The sequence below is a fragment of the Bombina bombina genome, chromosome 4 (genome assembly GCF_027579735.1).
Source record: "Bombina bombina isolate aBomBom1 chromosome 4, aBomBom1.pri, whole genome shotgun sequence".
Taxonomy (NCBI): Eukaryota; Metazoa; Chordata; class Amphibia; order Anura; family Bombinatoridae; genus Bombina; species Bombina bombina.
This window is the reverse complement of record NC_069502.1, coordinates 1005769113-1005784803: the sequence shown is the minus strand read 5'-3', so window position 1 is coordinate 1005784803 and position 15691 is coordinate 1005769113. Positions and strand designations below refer to the sequence as shown.

At 37.1% G+C, this 15691-nt stretch overlaps 1 protein-coding gene across 1 annotated transcript in view; it reads right to left on the bottom strand.

The window, feature by feature from the left end:
• ACTR2 (actin related protein 2) overlaps window positions 1-15424 on the bottom strand; it is a 160218-nt gene extending 144794 nt beyond the window's left edge. Inside the window, exon 1 of the mRNA XM_053712095.1 lies at window positions 15255-15424. Coding sequence (XP_053568070.1) covers window positions 15255-15302 — 48 coding nt within the window. The 5' untranslated portion in view covers window positions 15303-15424. The remainder of the gene's footprint in view (window positions 1-15254) is intronic.
• Between the last annotated feature and the right edge of the window lie 267 nt (window positions 15425-15691).

Below are 15691 nucleotides of genomic sequence, written 5' to 3'. Positions count from 1 at the left end.
GATTGACTTTTATTTAAAGTAGCATCAATGCAATTAGTACATAAATTTCTATTGGGCTCCACTTTGGCTTTAGCACATATAGCACAGAGATATTCCTCTGAATCAGACATGTTTAACACACTAGCAAATAAACTAGCAACTTGGAAATACTTTTCAAAGTAATTTACAAATAATATGAAAACGTACTGTGCCTTTAAGAAGCACAGAAAAAAGTTATGACAGTTGAGAAATAATAAACTGAGAAACTATAAAATCAAATCCTTTCCGGTAAAAACACAATTTTAGCAAAGGATTGCCCCCATTAGTAATGGATAACTAACCCTGATAGCAGAAAAAAAGTACAGAAATAAACGTTTTTTATCACAGTCAGCTACAATCTCACAGCTCTGCTGTGAGTGATTACCTCCCTCAAAATAAGTTTTGAAGACCCCTGAGCTCTGTAGAGACGAAACGGATCATGCAGGGAAGAAAAGAGACTTCTGACTGAATTTTTTGATGCGTAGCAAAAGCGCCAAAATAGGCCCCTCCCCCTCACACACAACAGTGAGGGAGATCAGTAAACTGTCTTAAATTAAATAAAACGACTGCCAAGTGGAAAAAAACAGTGCCCAAAACTTTTTTTTTTTTTTTTCACCCAGTACCTCAGAAAATTAAACGATTTAACATGCCAGCAAAAACGTTTAACATCAAATAAATGAAATGTCATTAGAAAGCCTGTTGCTAGTCACTGCAAATTAGGCTAAAGTCTTATGCATACAGTATTATCCCAGTGAAGTGCCATTCCCCAGAATACTGAAGTGTAAAATATACATACATTACAGCCTGATACCAGTTGCTACTACTGCATTTAAGGCTGAGCTTACATTATATCGGTATGGCAGAATTTTCTCAGTCAATTCCATTGTCAGAAAACAATAAGCTGCTACATACCTCTTTGCAGATTAACCTGCCCGCTGTCCCCTGATCTGAAGTTTACCTCACTCCTCAGATGGCCGAGAACAGCAATATGATCTTAACTACGCCGGCTAAAATCATACAAAAAACTCAGGTAGATTCTTCTTCAAATTCTACCAGAGAAGGAACAACACACTCCGGTGCTGTTATAAAATAAACTTTTGATTGAAGATATAAAAACTAAGTATAATCACCACAGTCCTCTCACACATCCTATCTATTAGTTGGGTGCAAGAGAATGACTGGGTGTGACGTAGAGGGGAGGAGCTATATAGCAGCTCTGCTGGGTGAATCCTCTTGCACTTCCTGTTGGGGAGGAGTTAATATCCCAGAAGTAATGATGACCCGTGGACTGACCACACTTAACAGGAGAAAAGGAAGAACCATTCGTTCTTAATAATGTTTGCCATCTTAACCGGCACAGGAAAAGTCAAAGGAACTTTCCTGTCTTCGCAAACTCTGTCTAATTTAGGTATCATAGGCTCTTCAGGCAGCGCCGCCTCTAGAACCTCTAACGTAGACAGAACTTTCTTTAATAAAAAACACAAGTGCTTAATTTTAAATCTAAAGGATGGTTCCTCCGCAGCAGGAGGCTTAGACATTAAGGACTCAGACCCAGAAAGTTCACTATCTGAAGCTGCAGAGGTTAACTCATCTGATAACTGGGACATAATAGCAAAATCTTACAAATATTTAGATAACTCCGGGTCAGGAGAGCTATGTTTAACCTCTTGCGTTTGTTAGAGCGAGGTAATGCACTGAGGGCCGCAGACACCGCCGTTTGTAACTGTGCGGCAAAGTCCGCAGAAAGAAGGCCCCCTCCGGATGGAGGATTAGATGTGCTACGGGAAACTGCATGTCGAGTAGATAATGTAGCAAGGGTAGTGATCTCACGTGACGCCGAGTCCTGAGAGGTAGACGGCTCAGAGGGACTAAGAGCCTTAGCAGGCTTGTCTCCCTTCTTAGATTTTATAACAGTGTTAAGGCATGTGGAACATAATTGAGTGGGCGGGAAAACAAAGGCCTCCTCACAATATAAACAGGTATGATTTAGTACAGAAGGAGTACCTTCTAACATGTCAGAGTCCTCCATAGCTCAGGTTATACCCACAGAAGGACACAAATGAAAAAAAAAAAATTTTAATTATAGAAAACTGCACCTTTATACAATGGCTGGGGCACTCACCACCTCCTAGACCCAGGACAGTTAACAGAGGAAACTCTCTCCTCATAGACCAAACCCGGTCACATGGAGTACTTGTTATTACAAGTACAGAAAGTAATAGGAGCTGTGCAACACTTTCAAAAACGAAAGTTAAAACTGTTTGTTCCAGCCAAAAACACAGTCTTTCAGCCCAAGGAAAAAAAAAAAAAAATCACACAAAGCAGCATTTAAATAATTAATGCACTGATTAATTAACCCCAACGGTTCAATAAACTTCCTTCAGAGGATATTAACCCTGGATCCTATCAAGGTATAAAGGAGTCACACTGTGACCCTGTTATAGCGTTTTATGTGTAAAAATTGAAACAATCTTACCTCCAGGATCTATGTTGTGGAACAGAACACAGCCTCTCAAGTGTGACAATCTTATAGCAGCGCTCCTGACATGGACTTGAGTGATAGAAAGCAGGCAGTGAAACTTGTCAACACTGATTGCTTAGGAGCTTTTAGCAGTAGTCTGGATGTTTTCACAGAAAAATTTAACCCTGCATCTCCAGACTAACTTTCATCAATACTCTCACTGAGAGGTTGACATGACTACTTAAAAACTCCAGTCCTATCTCGAAGGGCAGATACCCTTTTTCAGGACTCTCTGAATCTTCTGACACTTCTCTGCCACCTCCTGAAGTGACGGAAGGCAAAGAATGACTGGGGTAATGAGGAAGTGGGAGGGACATTTAAGCCTTTGGCTGGGGTGTCTTTGCCTCCTCCTGGTGGCCAGGTGTTGTATTTCCCAACAGTAAGGAATGAATCCGTGGACTCTCCCTATCTTAGGAAGGAAAAGGGTGCTTGGCATGTTTAAATATTTTACTACCGCAATTTTAAAAAGGGACATAAATACCCTTGTAATTACAAACTTTAGTGGTGCAATAAATTAAAAAAAGCTTTGCAAATATATACTGCTGCAAAAAAATGTTTTATATCCAATTCACCCCTCTCACAACTGCCTTATCTGGAGGTGCCAATTTGGACTAAAGTAGACAAACCTTGCAACTGTTTTGGTTGCAAAACTTGCATTGTCTTGTAGTATATCTAATCACCCCCACACTGAGGCCAATGATGGACAGATATGTAAGGTTAGGCTTGTGAAGTCTGCAGTGTGCACTACCAATTTTCAAAATTGAAAGAAAAAAAAATTACAGGAAAATGAGGCAAAATAAAACATATATTGCATAGTTTGTTTTTTATACTATGCATAATTAAACTTTAAATTAAAATCTCAAAGTCTTTTGTTTCCCTTTAAAGCCAGATTTTGTGTTTTGAAGAGTAAAAAAGAAACACAACATAAAACATAAAACTTACATTGACTGGATAGAGAATGTGTCACAGACAGGGGTGTACCACTATACCAACTCAGCCAGTGAGACTCTAAGCAAACAAGGGAAGGAGGGATTAATTAATCCATAACCCCTATCCACTACAACCAGTGTACAAAACAGGGTTAACTAAACTCACCAGCAACAGTCAATTTACTACAAGCAGGGCTAAACACCAGCCTCTGCCTCAGATTTGCCACATACAGGATTACTTGTCCAGCTGCGACAGTGGGGAGAGTGCAGGCATGAAGGGTTAACAGCACAAGGTCTCCAGCTACAGTATCCCAATTCCTTACCTGGGCCTACAAGCCACGCCAATTAACCCAAAAATCCTCCAACTACACCACCCCAAAAATCAATGTTCACAAATATTTACCACTGCTACCAGCTTACAACAAACAAAGCTACTTGCCAAGCTGTGACAACCGGGTGTGTGGGCATGAAATGGTTAACCTCACAGAGTCTCTAGCCGCCTGATCCCAAATCCTTACCAGGGTATAAGGGTCAACCCACATAATCCCAAAATCCTGCCTACACTTCTCCAAACATGAACAGCTGATGCCACCACCCAAAAACTTTTTGGTGCTTTAGCAAAAAAAGAAAGTGCTGTACGGCAATAATGTCGATTTGAAAACAATTCAAACCCTTAGCTCACAAAATATATAAGTTTTGGAGTGGCCAGAGCGTGGGGTATTAAAATGGCACAGCTAGATTAAAAAGTTACAGCGCATCTTTATTAAAAGTAATTCCAGAGGCAAAACTTTTTTTTTAACTTTCTGCAATGAGATGTTTTTTGTTTTTTTTTTATTGAAAACTTTTCTGCAGGTCAATTTGAAATTAATACATTTTTAAATTAAGCAGTTACACTAAATCACCAGCTCAATTGCAATGCATTGATTATCTGGAGAATAAAGCAATTTTTAAAAGTTTAATAAAATATGCAGCTGCTGAAATCTGCATTGCAAATAAGCTGCAGAGAAAAAAAAAGTGTCAATTTTTTCAAATAGTTATTTCATAAATTTGTTTCTGTTGCGTTTGGTCTAACATCACATAATTATAAGGTAACAATGTAGTTATAGGTGCATTGCTCATAAGAACAATATTCAGGATTCCCAGCTTTGCACACTGGGAAAGGCTAAGGGTGGGGTTGAAAAAACAACTCTGAGAACCAGACATCAATTAATGCGCTGCCCTGTATTTGATTGTTCTCTTTAAACTGTGCTTCACTCTGGCTGCACTGCGTTAAAGAAAATTTAAACAGTGCAGCCAGAACACTGCACTGTTTGAAAATGACAGCTTGATGTGGAGCAGCACTGCAAAGAAAAAAGAGCTAACAGTTCCTGCATGTTATCTATTCTTTCTGCAGATATGCTGCATTTTCTGCAATTATATCTCTGATCACAGCATGTTCTGCCTTGGGGCAAGTGATCAATTAATATCCCTGTAAAATATTGCTTAGATTCCAGACCTGATTTAAAAACATTAAGTTTCACAATCACTTTAAGTTTGCTCAAGTGAAACTATTTACGACAGGGGGTCTGTTTTTTTAAAGGATAGACACAGGGAAATTCTCATCTGGAGAAAAAAAAAACACAATAATTAACACACAGAAAAAGCTAACCCCTCACAACCTAAAATCATGGAAGTCTTCATAAAAAAAAGAATTGCATAATCAACAAATGCATAATAAAAGGGAGTATGCAACAGCACATCTGAATTTCAAATTAGAAGTAGGTTCTGACAAATTCCAGTTACTTTCATTTTCCTTCAACCTGTATCATGCGACAGCCATCAGCCAATCACAAAATGCATGTACTGTGAATCCATGAACAAGTTCAGTAGGAGCTGCTGTCTCAGAAAGTGTGCAAATAAAAAGATTGTGCATATTTTGATAACTGAATTAAATTGGATTTTTTTTTATTTATTTTTTTTACTTTAGTGCCCCCTTAAAGGACCAGTAAATACAGTAGATTTGCATAATCATCAAGTGTGTGATAAAAAGAAAATGCAATAGCATTTAGTCTGAACTGAATAGTAGATTTGTTTCTGACAAATTTCAGTTACATCTATTTCCACTCCTCCTGTATCATGTGACAGCCATCAGCCAATCACAAATGCATATACGTATATTCTGTGAATTCTTGCACATGCTCAGTAGGAGCTGGCGACTCAAAGAGTAAATATAAAAAAAGACTTTGTTAATGGAAGTAAATTGAAAAGTTGCATGCTCTATCTTAATCATAAAAGTTTAATTTTGACTTGAGTGCCCCTTTAAGAATTAAACAAACTAACCTCCGGTACCAATGCTGCACTTTACCACTCTGTGAAACAAAACAAAAAAACATACGCTGACCGATAAGCCCAATCAATTCTTTTCTTAGTATAGCACAGGAGAATGACATTCTACCAATTTGAACAAATTATAATCAAAAACTTAACCTCAAGAGGAAGAAAAAGAAGGAAATTACTAATAACAGAACGTCAGAAATAGGGGAAGAGAGTGCTGTAAAACCATCATAGGTGAGTTTTTGAAATGAAAGAAATGTTAAACAGTCTGTATCATTGTTGTAATATAAAAGGCACTAAGCAGTGCCTTATACTGAATAGAAATCATTGTGATGTGTATTATTTAGTTATTTAAAGGGATAATGAACCCAAAATTTATTTATTTCACGATTCAGATAGAGCATGCAATTTTAAGCAACTTTCTAATTTACTCCTATCATCAATTTTTCTTTGTTCTCTTGCTATCTTTATTTGATAAAGAAGGCATCTAAGCTAAGGAGCCAGCAAATTTTTGGTTCAGACCAATGGACAGCACTTGTTTATTGGTGCTGTCCAATCAGCAAGGACAACCCAGGTTGTTCACCAAATATGGGCCGGCATCTAAACATACCAAGAGCATGAAGAAAATGCAATAACAGGAGTAAATTATAAAGTTGCTTAAAATTGCACGCTCTATCTGAATAACGAAAGAAAAAAAATGAGTTCAGTGTCCCTTTAAATGTATTTTCCCTTTTGTTTTTACACTACATTTGTGCAGTGTCACAGCCCTTCAAGGAGCAGTGGGCTCTGCAGGAAATATCTTAACCCACTGGCTTTCAAACCTGTACTCAGGCCTCTCTAACAGGCCAGATTTTCAGGATTATCTTCGGTGAGAGCAGGTGCATATCCATGTTTACTAATCAGTTGATTATTTCACCTGTGCTCCAGTTGACACTTAGCCTGATGTCATAAAACATCTAGGCTGGTTTACAATAAAGAGAATAGAAAAGATAACAGGGGGTTAGAGTTGCTAATAACTGACAGAATAAAACTTTTTTTTTTTTTTTTTTTTTAAATGCTCCACTCTTATCACACTGAGGGCATGGGAGACACTGAGAAATTCTAAGTGCTAATTTTGAAAGAAAACAAGTTTTTGCTGCTTTTTTTTTTTTTTTTTTTTTTTATACAAGTGGTTTCTTTTTATGTTTACTTTGATTTAACATTTGTTTTCACCAAGGAAGCACTGTTTAATATCCCTTTAAAAGAAAAGAAAAGAAAAAAAACTTCTGGTGAATGCACCAGTTCATGATTTGCAAGTAAAGTGATTTTGCAAGGAAAGGTATTTGGGGAAAACTGCAAAGTCTCCTGTGATTAAAATTCAGAATATTAAAACCTGTAACAAAGACTAAAGCAAACATAACATGCAGCATAAAACTAATATAAAAAACACATAGGGGTCGATTTATCAAGCTGCGGCAGACAGGGGCATACATATGCGCCCATGTCCGCCACAGCTCGCCTCTCGCGGACTGAATTCCGCTACTGGAATTAAGCATTGCACAAGAATGTAATTCTGCGTTCTTGTGCAACACCGCCCCCTGCCCGTGCACAGCCAATCACGCACTGGCAGGAGCTGTCAATCTCCCAGATTGGATAAGACCAGGAAGATTGAAATTCGCCACCTAAGAGGTGGAGAAAGCTTAGGGAAGCAGCGGTCCAATGATCACTGCTTGTTACATACGGACTGTGAGAACCTGTAGTCGTAGTCAGGCAAAGCCTGCTGAAGGGGTTGTTAAATCGACCCCATAGCCTAATTGACATGGCTCTGAGAGGTTTTCATCTAGGCCCTGCATGTTTTACATTCTGTATTAGTACATGGGCCATAAAAAAATTTTTTATATATATATATATATATATATTATTTTTTTTATTTATTTTTTTTTCTTTCTCAATCTACCTTTTCTATTTTTGTCCAAAACAGGCTGGCACATTTGTAGATCTTGGTATTCCTAAACTTATCATTAAAAGGGACATTAAACCCAAAAATGTTATATCATGATTCAGATAGAGAATACAACTTAAAAAAGTTTCCAATTTACTTCTATTATCAAATTTGCTTCGTTCTCATGTTATTCTTTGTGGAAGAGATACCTAGGTAGGTAGCGTGCACATGCCCGACGCTTACATGACAGGAAATAGTGCTGCCATCTAGTGCTCCTGCTAATGTATAACACTGTTGCAAAACTGCTGCCATTTAGTGCTGTAGACACGTGCACACTCATAAGCTTACATACCAGCGTTTCAATAAAGGATAACAAGAAAACAAAAAAAATTGATAACCGAAGTAAACTGGAAAAGTTTTTTAAAATTGTATTATGTATCTGAATCATGAAAGAAAAATTGTGGTTTCACGTCCCTTTAATGCACAAAATCACAGTTCAATGCTCTTGAAATAAATAACGCCTTAGATTAGATTACTTTATTTTTCCCACACCTTTATTTCATATTAAAAAAAGGATATGAAACCCAAATATTTTATTTTGTGATTCAGACAGAGAATACAATTTTAAATAATAAAAAAAATAAAGAAGATTCAGATTTACATCTTATCAAATTTGTTTAGTTCCCATAGTATTCTTTGTTGAAGAGATACCTAGGTAGAGGTCTAACTAGAGCACTGCAAGTCAGGAAATAGAGCTACCATCTAGTGCTCTCGCAAATAATATGCTTGCAAATCTGCTGCCATATAGTGTCACAAACACATGCATGTTCCCTACTTTTCAACAAAAGATAATATGAGAGTGAAGAAAATTTGGATATTTAAGTAAAATTAGAAAGTTGTTTCAAATCAGGAAAGAACATGTTTGGGTTTCATGTCCTAATAAACTAAGGCAGAAGTTGCCAAGTTTATATCAAATGATGCAATCAATACATTTTTAACCCCTTTGTGACAGAATAGTGTTAACATCGGAACAAAGTTATGGGGGGCTGCCTAAGCTGCTAGGCACCCCCCCAGGCCAACCCTTGCCTACGTCAAGGGGGAAGCTGTAGGATGCCATATATGGTAGGACGTTCCATGCCTTCCTATCGGCGTTAAAGCCCAGCGCTGTTAGGACGGCATGGAACATCTTAACGGCTTGAAGGGGTTAAGGACCAGGAAAGGAAAACACATAGAATCATTCTAAAAACGTATGAGCCGTGGCTTATTGTCTGGATTTGTCAAGGCCTACGCTGAGAGCAGTAAGTAAAAAATAAGAATTCAGAAAACAGCGAACGCACATCTTAATCAAGCATCACGATTTACAATAAATTATGAAAATATAAACTGAAGTTGTGTTTCCTCAAAAATAAAATTACAAACTAAGAACTTAATATTAAGAAATACATATATTAAAAGGGACAGTCTACTCCAGAATGGTTATTGTTTAAAAAGATAGATAATCCCTTAATTAACCATTCCCCAGTTTTGCATAACTGACACTTTTATATTAACATACGTTTTACTTCTGTAATTACCTTGTATCTAAGCCTCTGTAGACTGCCTCCTTATCTCAGTTTTATTGATAGACTTGAATTTTAGTCAATCAGTGCTGACTCATAAGCAAGTGAGCACAAAGATATTTATATTGCAAACATGAACTAGCGCTGTGTAGCTGTGAAAAAAAAATCAAAATGCACTGAGATAAGAGGTGGCCTGCAAGGGCTTAGAAATTAGCATGAGCTTACCTAGGCATGTGCAAGAATTCACAGAATATACGTATACTAGTCCTAAAGCCAGTGTACACGGGCCAATTTTTTAGGTACCGCGGTTCCAACCCTTGCTCCCTCTCTCTCCCCCCTCTCTTTTGAGTTCTCTCTCTCCCTCCCCCCCTCTCTTTTGAGTTATCTCTCTCTCTCCCTCCCTCTCTTTTGAGTTCTCTCTCACAATTGTGGAGGTGCGCGTGCGAGGTCGGGTTGTACCTGATCATCGCGCTGCTGTTACAATTGCGGAGGTGCGCATGCGAGGTCGGGTGGGTGCGTGTGCGAAGGTCTATTCTCTGCTGTGCACTGCTTAAACTACGGAGGTGGGCGTGCGAGGTCATTCTAAGGCCAAGTGTGTTTGTCTGCGCATGACGGCTTCAGACAAACACACTTGGCCTTTTATAATATAGGATGCATTTGCGATTGGCTGATGGCTCTCACATGATACAGGGGGAGTAGAAATAGACATAACATTAAAATTTGAAGTTCAGACTAAGTACTACTGGATTGCCTTTTGTATCGTGCATTTGTTGATTATGCAAATCTACTGTATTTAATAGTTCTTTAAATTGAATCCAATTTGCTGGCCCTCTGTATCATGTGAAAGTCAGCCAATCACAGACTCATGTATACACAGAACTTTTGCACATGCTCACTCTCGCTGATACCTCAGAAACTTCAGTCCCTTTGCATAAACATCATGGCCCGGGGGGGGGAACAAGGATTAGTTGTTTTAAGAATCGTCATCTGTCAATCAAATTACATAATATGGTGGGCGGGAGAGCTGTGCTTATTGTTGGAGCTTTAAAAAAGGTAAAAATTGGAGTAAATAAAAAATTTGATGAATTAAACTCTGCCTAATTTTTAAAAGTCTATCCAATGCCGTAAGCCAGTAGGGTTTAACTTTACATTCACTTTAAGTACCACCAGGAAGCTTGGGCGGACAGGTTCCCTGCCACAGCGTATAATTTTCTAAAGCAGCAGAAATATGTGCAGGAATAAGGTAAACACCTGCACTCTCGGCCTCCAAGCTGAACTGGCCTCCAGCACACCGCCACTTCACAAAGGAGGAAAGAACTAAATATGCCGTTTGATCAATATTTTGAGAACTGATCAATTGCCTATTTTTTCTGTTTAGTAAAGCAACTTTTTCTTTCTTCGTCAGGCACTAACAAATGGATACCTTTTCTCTAATCTATGTACACATTGCCTGCCCCAGGTGTGTCCAGACAAGGTTAAAAAAAATGCAACAAAAAGCAAAATGTAATTGTTATTCTTTAAAAATCTGAAGCTTCACTTATTCCATAAAGGGATATGAGGGAAAGTTTTTTTTCAATAAACAGGCTCAGTTAAATCCGTCAGACATTTCTGACCTATGTAATACATGCAGCACTGTTTACTCTGCATGAACCTTTACATCAATGTAGTCTAAGCTTTGGGGGGGGACCCAGACATAAACAATAAGTACTTGAATTAATCATTAGAGGTTGAATAGATAAAGGCTTCACTAATTCCAGGAGAAAGGGCTCAGAGTTTTAATATTTTTCATTATTCTACATATATCTATATAATAACACCTTTATCAGGCTACTAAAAAAATGTAGCCGACACCTCATTTTCACGGATTCTTAAGTGTTTCCAGGACCTTATGATACCAGCTGCAGAGTATATAAAATGCATCAGATTGCTGCCTTAGGTTTACATTTTTTATACAATAGTGTTTTTGCTTACTGAAAATTGAGTGTTGCAAAAACAGGCATCCTTATATCTATTTCGCTATAGACAAATACTGATACTTAGAACAATTACCAATGAGCAGCTTACAATCTGCCATTCCCTACTGAGCTGCTGACGATTCTTGTTTACATAAATTAGAGGACACTAAAGTACTCATAGTATAGGTGGCAGTTTTAATAAACTATTTCAAAAGACAAAATAAAGGTAAAGGAGTTAGTTGTAAACTATTTAATATACTCCAGCAAATACAATGGAACAGGTTACAGTACAATGTCCCTTTAAGCTAAAATAGTAAAAAGGTACTTAGTGTTCATTGCACAAAATATAATTAAAACAATTTATGTTAATGTATGACATTAATATACAAGAACATGTATCTTTCAAAACGCTATACCTTTTAAAATACTGGATGCAACAAAAAAATAAAATTTAATATCTTACTTTAAAAAGTCTTACCATCATATTGCAAATTTTTTGTGATAGTGCGATGCAAGATTTTATTTTACTTATGGTTTACGGTATACAATTCTTCACTTGAGTCAAAGAGCCACTGTGCTCCTTTTCCTTTAAAATGTGTCAAAATGTATTACAGTTGGTTGCTTTAAAAAAATGTTTGTTTGTGTGCTCATTAATTTAAATATAATACAAAATATAAGTGCGCAAAGTGGATGCTAAAGTAAACAATTAAAAAGGGGTTTTAAAATAAACTCAGAATTCTGAATGTTTGACCATGTGCAAAAATTTAAATCTAATATATTCAAATGCAGAGAGAAGCTTTTACAATTGTTTGTGTCATGATTGCACAAGGGTGAGCTGGTGTTAAGGCTGTGAGAAGAGCCTGTGTGGATCCTATACACACTGGGACACCTGTGTTTGATGAGAATCAGGCACGGCGCTGATCTTTCGGTACCTATGTGTAAGTACCGATATTTGTTTGTTGTATAAACTATATACACCAATTTCAAGTGGACGCTTCTGTCTCCCACCTAGACGCTGCTCAGGACCAGCTGGGAGGAATCAGAAGATTTTTCTTGCTTATCATCGTGCTTTTGTGGAAAGCTTGGGAAGGACATCGTTTGGGACTTTCCTTTTGGGACTAATTACAAAGTTTCCATCTGAGTCCTTAAAACTTACACTTTATTTTGTGATCATATTTGTCCTTTTATCAATTTATGTGGTATTAATTTAGGTGTGTTATTAATTTAGATGTGTTTTATAAGTTAGGGCCGGTCACTATCAATTGTATTAAATAAATAAATGTTAGATTCATAATTTTAGAAAGAGTATTTTCAAATTGTTTATTTCATGTTTTTAAGCATTATAAAATACAATATATATTTTAATCATATGTGGTTTGTTTCACGTTTGTATTCATCACTAATTTAATCGAAGTATATGGGAATTAATTTTAACCCTTTGGTGTGAGGACCTATAAAAAACCTCTCTGCATTTGAATATATTAGATTTAAATTTTTGCACATGGTCAAACATTCAGAATTCTGAGTTTATTTTAAAACCCCTTTTTAATTGTTTACTTTAGCATCCACTTTGCGCACTTATATTTTGTATTATATTTAAATTTTTGTCCTTTTGGAAGTAATATTGGGAATCTTCCTTATATATAGGTGTTTGTATTCAATTCATTTTGCGCTGGTCTCTAATTGTTTTATTTTCTTCTTGTGTGCTCATTAAACCTACTTTTTTTGTAAAGCCTTGTCCCACTCCATCAAAAAAATGTGAGAGTTGTTTCTATTGATATCTAGATATGACACATTTCCTGCTATTTTGAGTAAACACCTTGAAATTGCAAGACATTTTTTGTTGTGTTGCTGTAAGAATAACATATTAGACAAGGCATTTTCTAAACAAACATCCTTTTTAGTGCAGTTATTTTCCCATAGCCAACCCCCCCCCCATTTGCCTTAATTGAAGGAGCCAATCTGGGCTTTAGTCTGCAGACAACAAAGCTAGCCACTGTCATAAAGTAAATATAAAATGCATTGGTTTGCAGATGTTATCAGTTAAAGCCAATCAGGGATAGATATGAAGCACAGTTAGCCTTGAGAAGGAAGCAGGACGCATTTTAAATTCAAAAATTCGAAATTGCTCATTTTTCAGAGCTAAATTACATGAAAAGGGAGCAAAATCAATAGACTTTATTGCAAAGTCGTTTTATTACACATAACTAAATATATATAAATCTTAAGGTGTTTACTGTCCATTTAAAATTTAAACATTTTAAATAAAGCATTATAGTAACAAATTAACTATTAAAAGTGTGCAGTATGCATATGTAAGAAGAGCAATAAATTAAATTACTGCCTAGTAATTGGTTACCTAGAAGGCATTTCTGTGGGAATAAAAGCTGAGACAATAATACACCTAAACAACTTTATTTGTTGAATAATAAATAGCAAAGCAGTAAACACAATGCTCATTTATTAAAAGGTACATTAAAGTCAAAATTTAACTTAGATCATTCAGATGGAACATGCAATTTTAAGGGACTTTTCAACTGAATTCCATTATAAAATGTGCTTTGTTCTCTTGGAATCCTTTGTTAAAAAGCAAACACAGTTAGACACAGGAGAAGCAATGCACTACACGGAGCTAGCTGGTGAGTTTTAGCTACAAACAGATGGCTCTTGTCATTGGCTCACCAGATATGTTCAGCTAGCTCCATGTACTGCACTGCTGCTCTGGAGCTAGCTTTTAACTATGTGTTTAACTCATTTGCAGGGATTACAAAAATAGTTATAAAATTAGTTTGATCATAAAAACATCTTAACACATGTATTTTCATTTTGGACTTTTATGCCCCTTTAACTTATAAAGGCTTTCTTGCAATAACTTCCGGTCTACCCCCCCCCCCCCCCGAATCAAGAAGCATCCAATCTACATCATCTATTAACAATTGCTTAAAGAATGTCAAGTTAGGAAATACTAAAAAAGTGTTTTTCCTTCAATTCCTTATATTTACCAGCTTTCACTAGCACAAAAAGTCAATGGTAGTACAATAATAAACCAAAGAGGTCACAGCTCTATGTCTGAAGATATTTCACATCTTTGATCAAGTCAGGGCACGCACCTTTTTCCACTCACTGAAGGTGGGGGGCAAGCAGGAACAAGTTCAGCCACAGAATAGTAAAGCACTGCAGATAAGTGCTGCATAATAAATATTTATAAAATGCAAAATATAAGCTAAGCATACAAAGAGTTATGCAATTTTGTGGAAATGCCTGCACAGCATTAGAAAACCACATGCACAGAACACAGATTAAAAGGAACAGGAAACACTAAAATTTTATTTCATGATTTGGAGAGAACATACAATTTAACAACTTTCCATTTTACTTTTATTATCAAATTTGCTTCATTGTCTTGTTATCCTTTGCTGAAAGAACAGTATTCCACTACTAGCAGCTAGCTGAACACATCTAGTTATCCAATCACAAGAGACAAATGTGTCCAATCACCTGCTAGCTCCCACTAGTGTAGGATATGTGCATATTCTTCTTCAACAACAGATACCAAGAGAACGAAACACATTTGAAGACAGAAAAAAATGTAAAAAGTGTCTTAAAATGACATGCTCTATCTGAATCATGCAAGTTTAAATTTTGACTTAACCCTTTAAGGCTTATCACGGGTATAAGGTGACTACCAGCCAGTCTATAAAACTAATCCCACGGCTGTTTTAGGCCAATGGTTTATGTGTTAGCATTATATGACTTCAATCAGTGCAAAAAAACCGGCCACCAGTTCTCTCTCTCACTCTGCCCACTCATCTGAAAGGTATTTCGTTCTGTGCTTGAGTACAGAAGACACGATTCATAGAGAACACTGTGGATGGCCCGCGCTGCAGGTAGATCATACTGACATTGATCACACTGACAGACCTGAACTACTTCAACCACCCTAAGATGTCACAACCATTCAGTCCTGCCAGGGCCCAAGCTCTTTTACACACAGAGGGGAAATGACAACCAACGCCCACAATTACACAGAACACTCACCCCTGTGCCATTGTCGCACACCACGACTTTCCTGCCTTGACTATCCATGTTGGTGACACCCTGCGCCGGAGCCGAGAAGCTCTCAGTCACTTACTACACCGGAAGTATGTCCCCGCCCCGGAGCCACCACAGGCACTTCTCCTTCTCCGGTAGATAGTGGCACGTGACCTGTCTCTTTGCCTGCGGCCGACACCTCAACCAATGAGAAGGCTGTACGAGGAATGTGTGTATGCGGAAGTTTTACAGGAATTGGCTGATCTGCCAGAACACCGGTGTTCCATTCATCCAGATAGAGAAATAGCGATAGCCATTATTGATATGGGCACCGCAAAACATTTTATCATAGAATGTAATATATGACCATGGTAAATATATATATATGTTTTATTTAATAATGTGTTACAAATAAGGTTTCTTAATATAATTTATTGTAATTC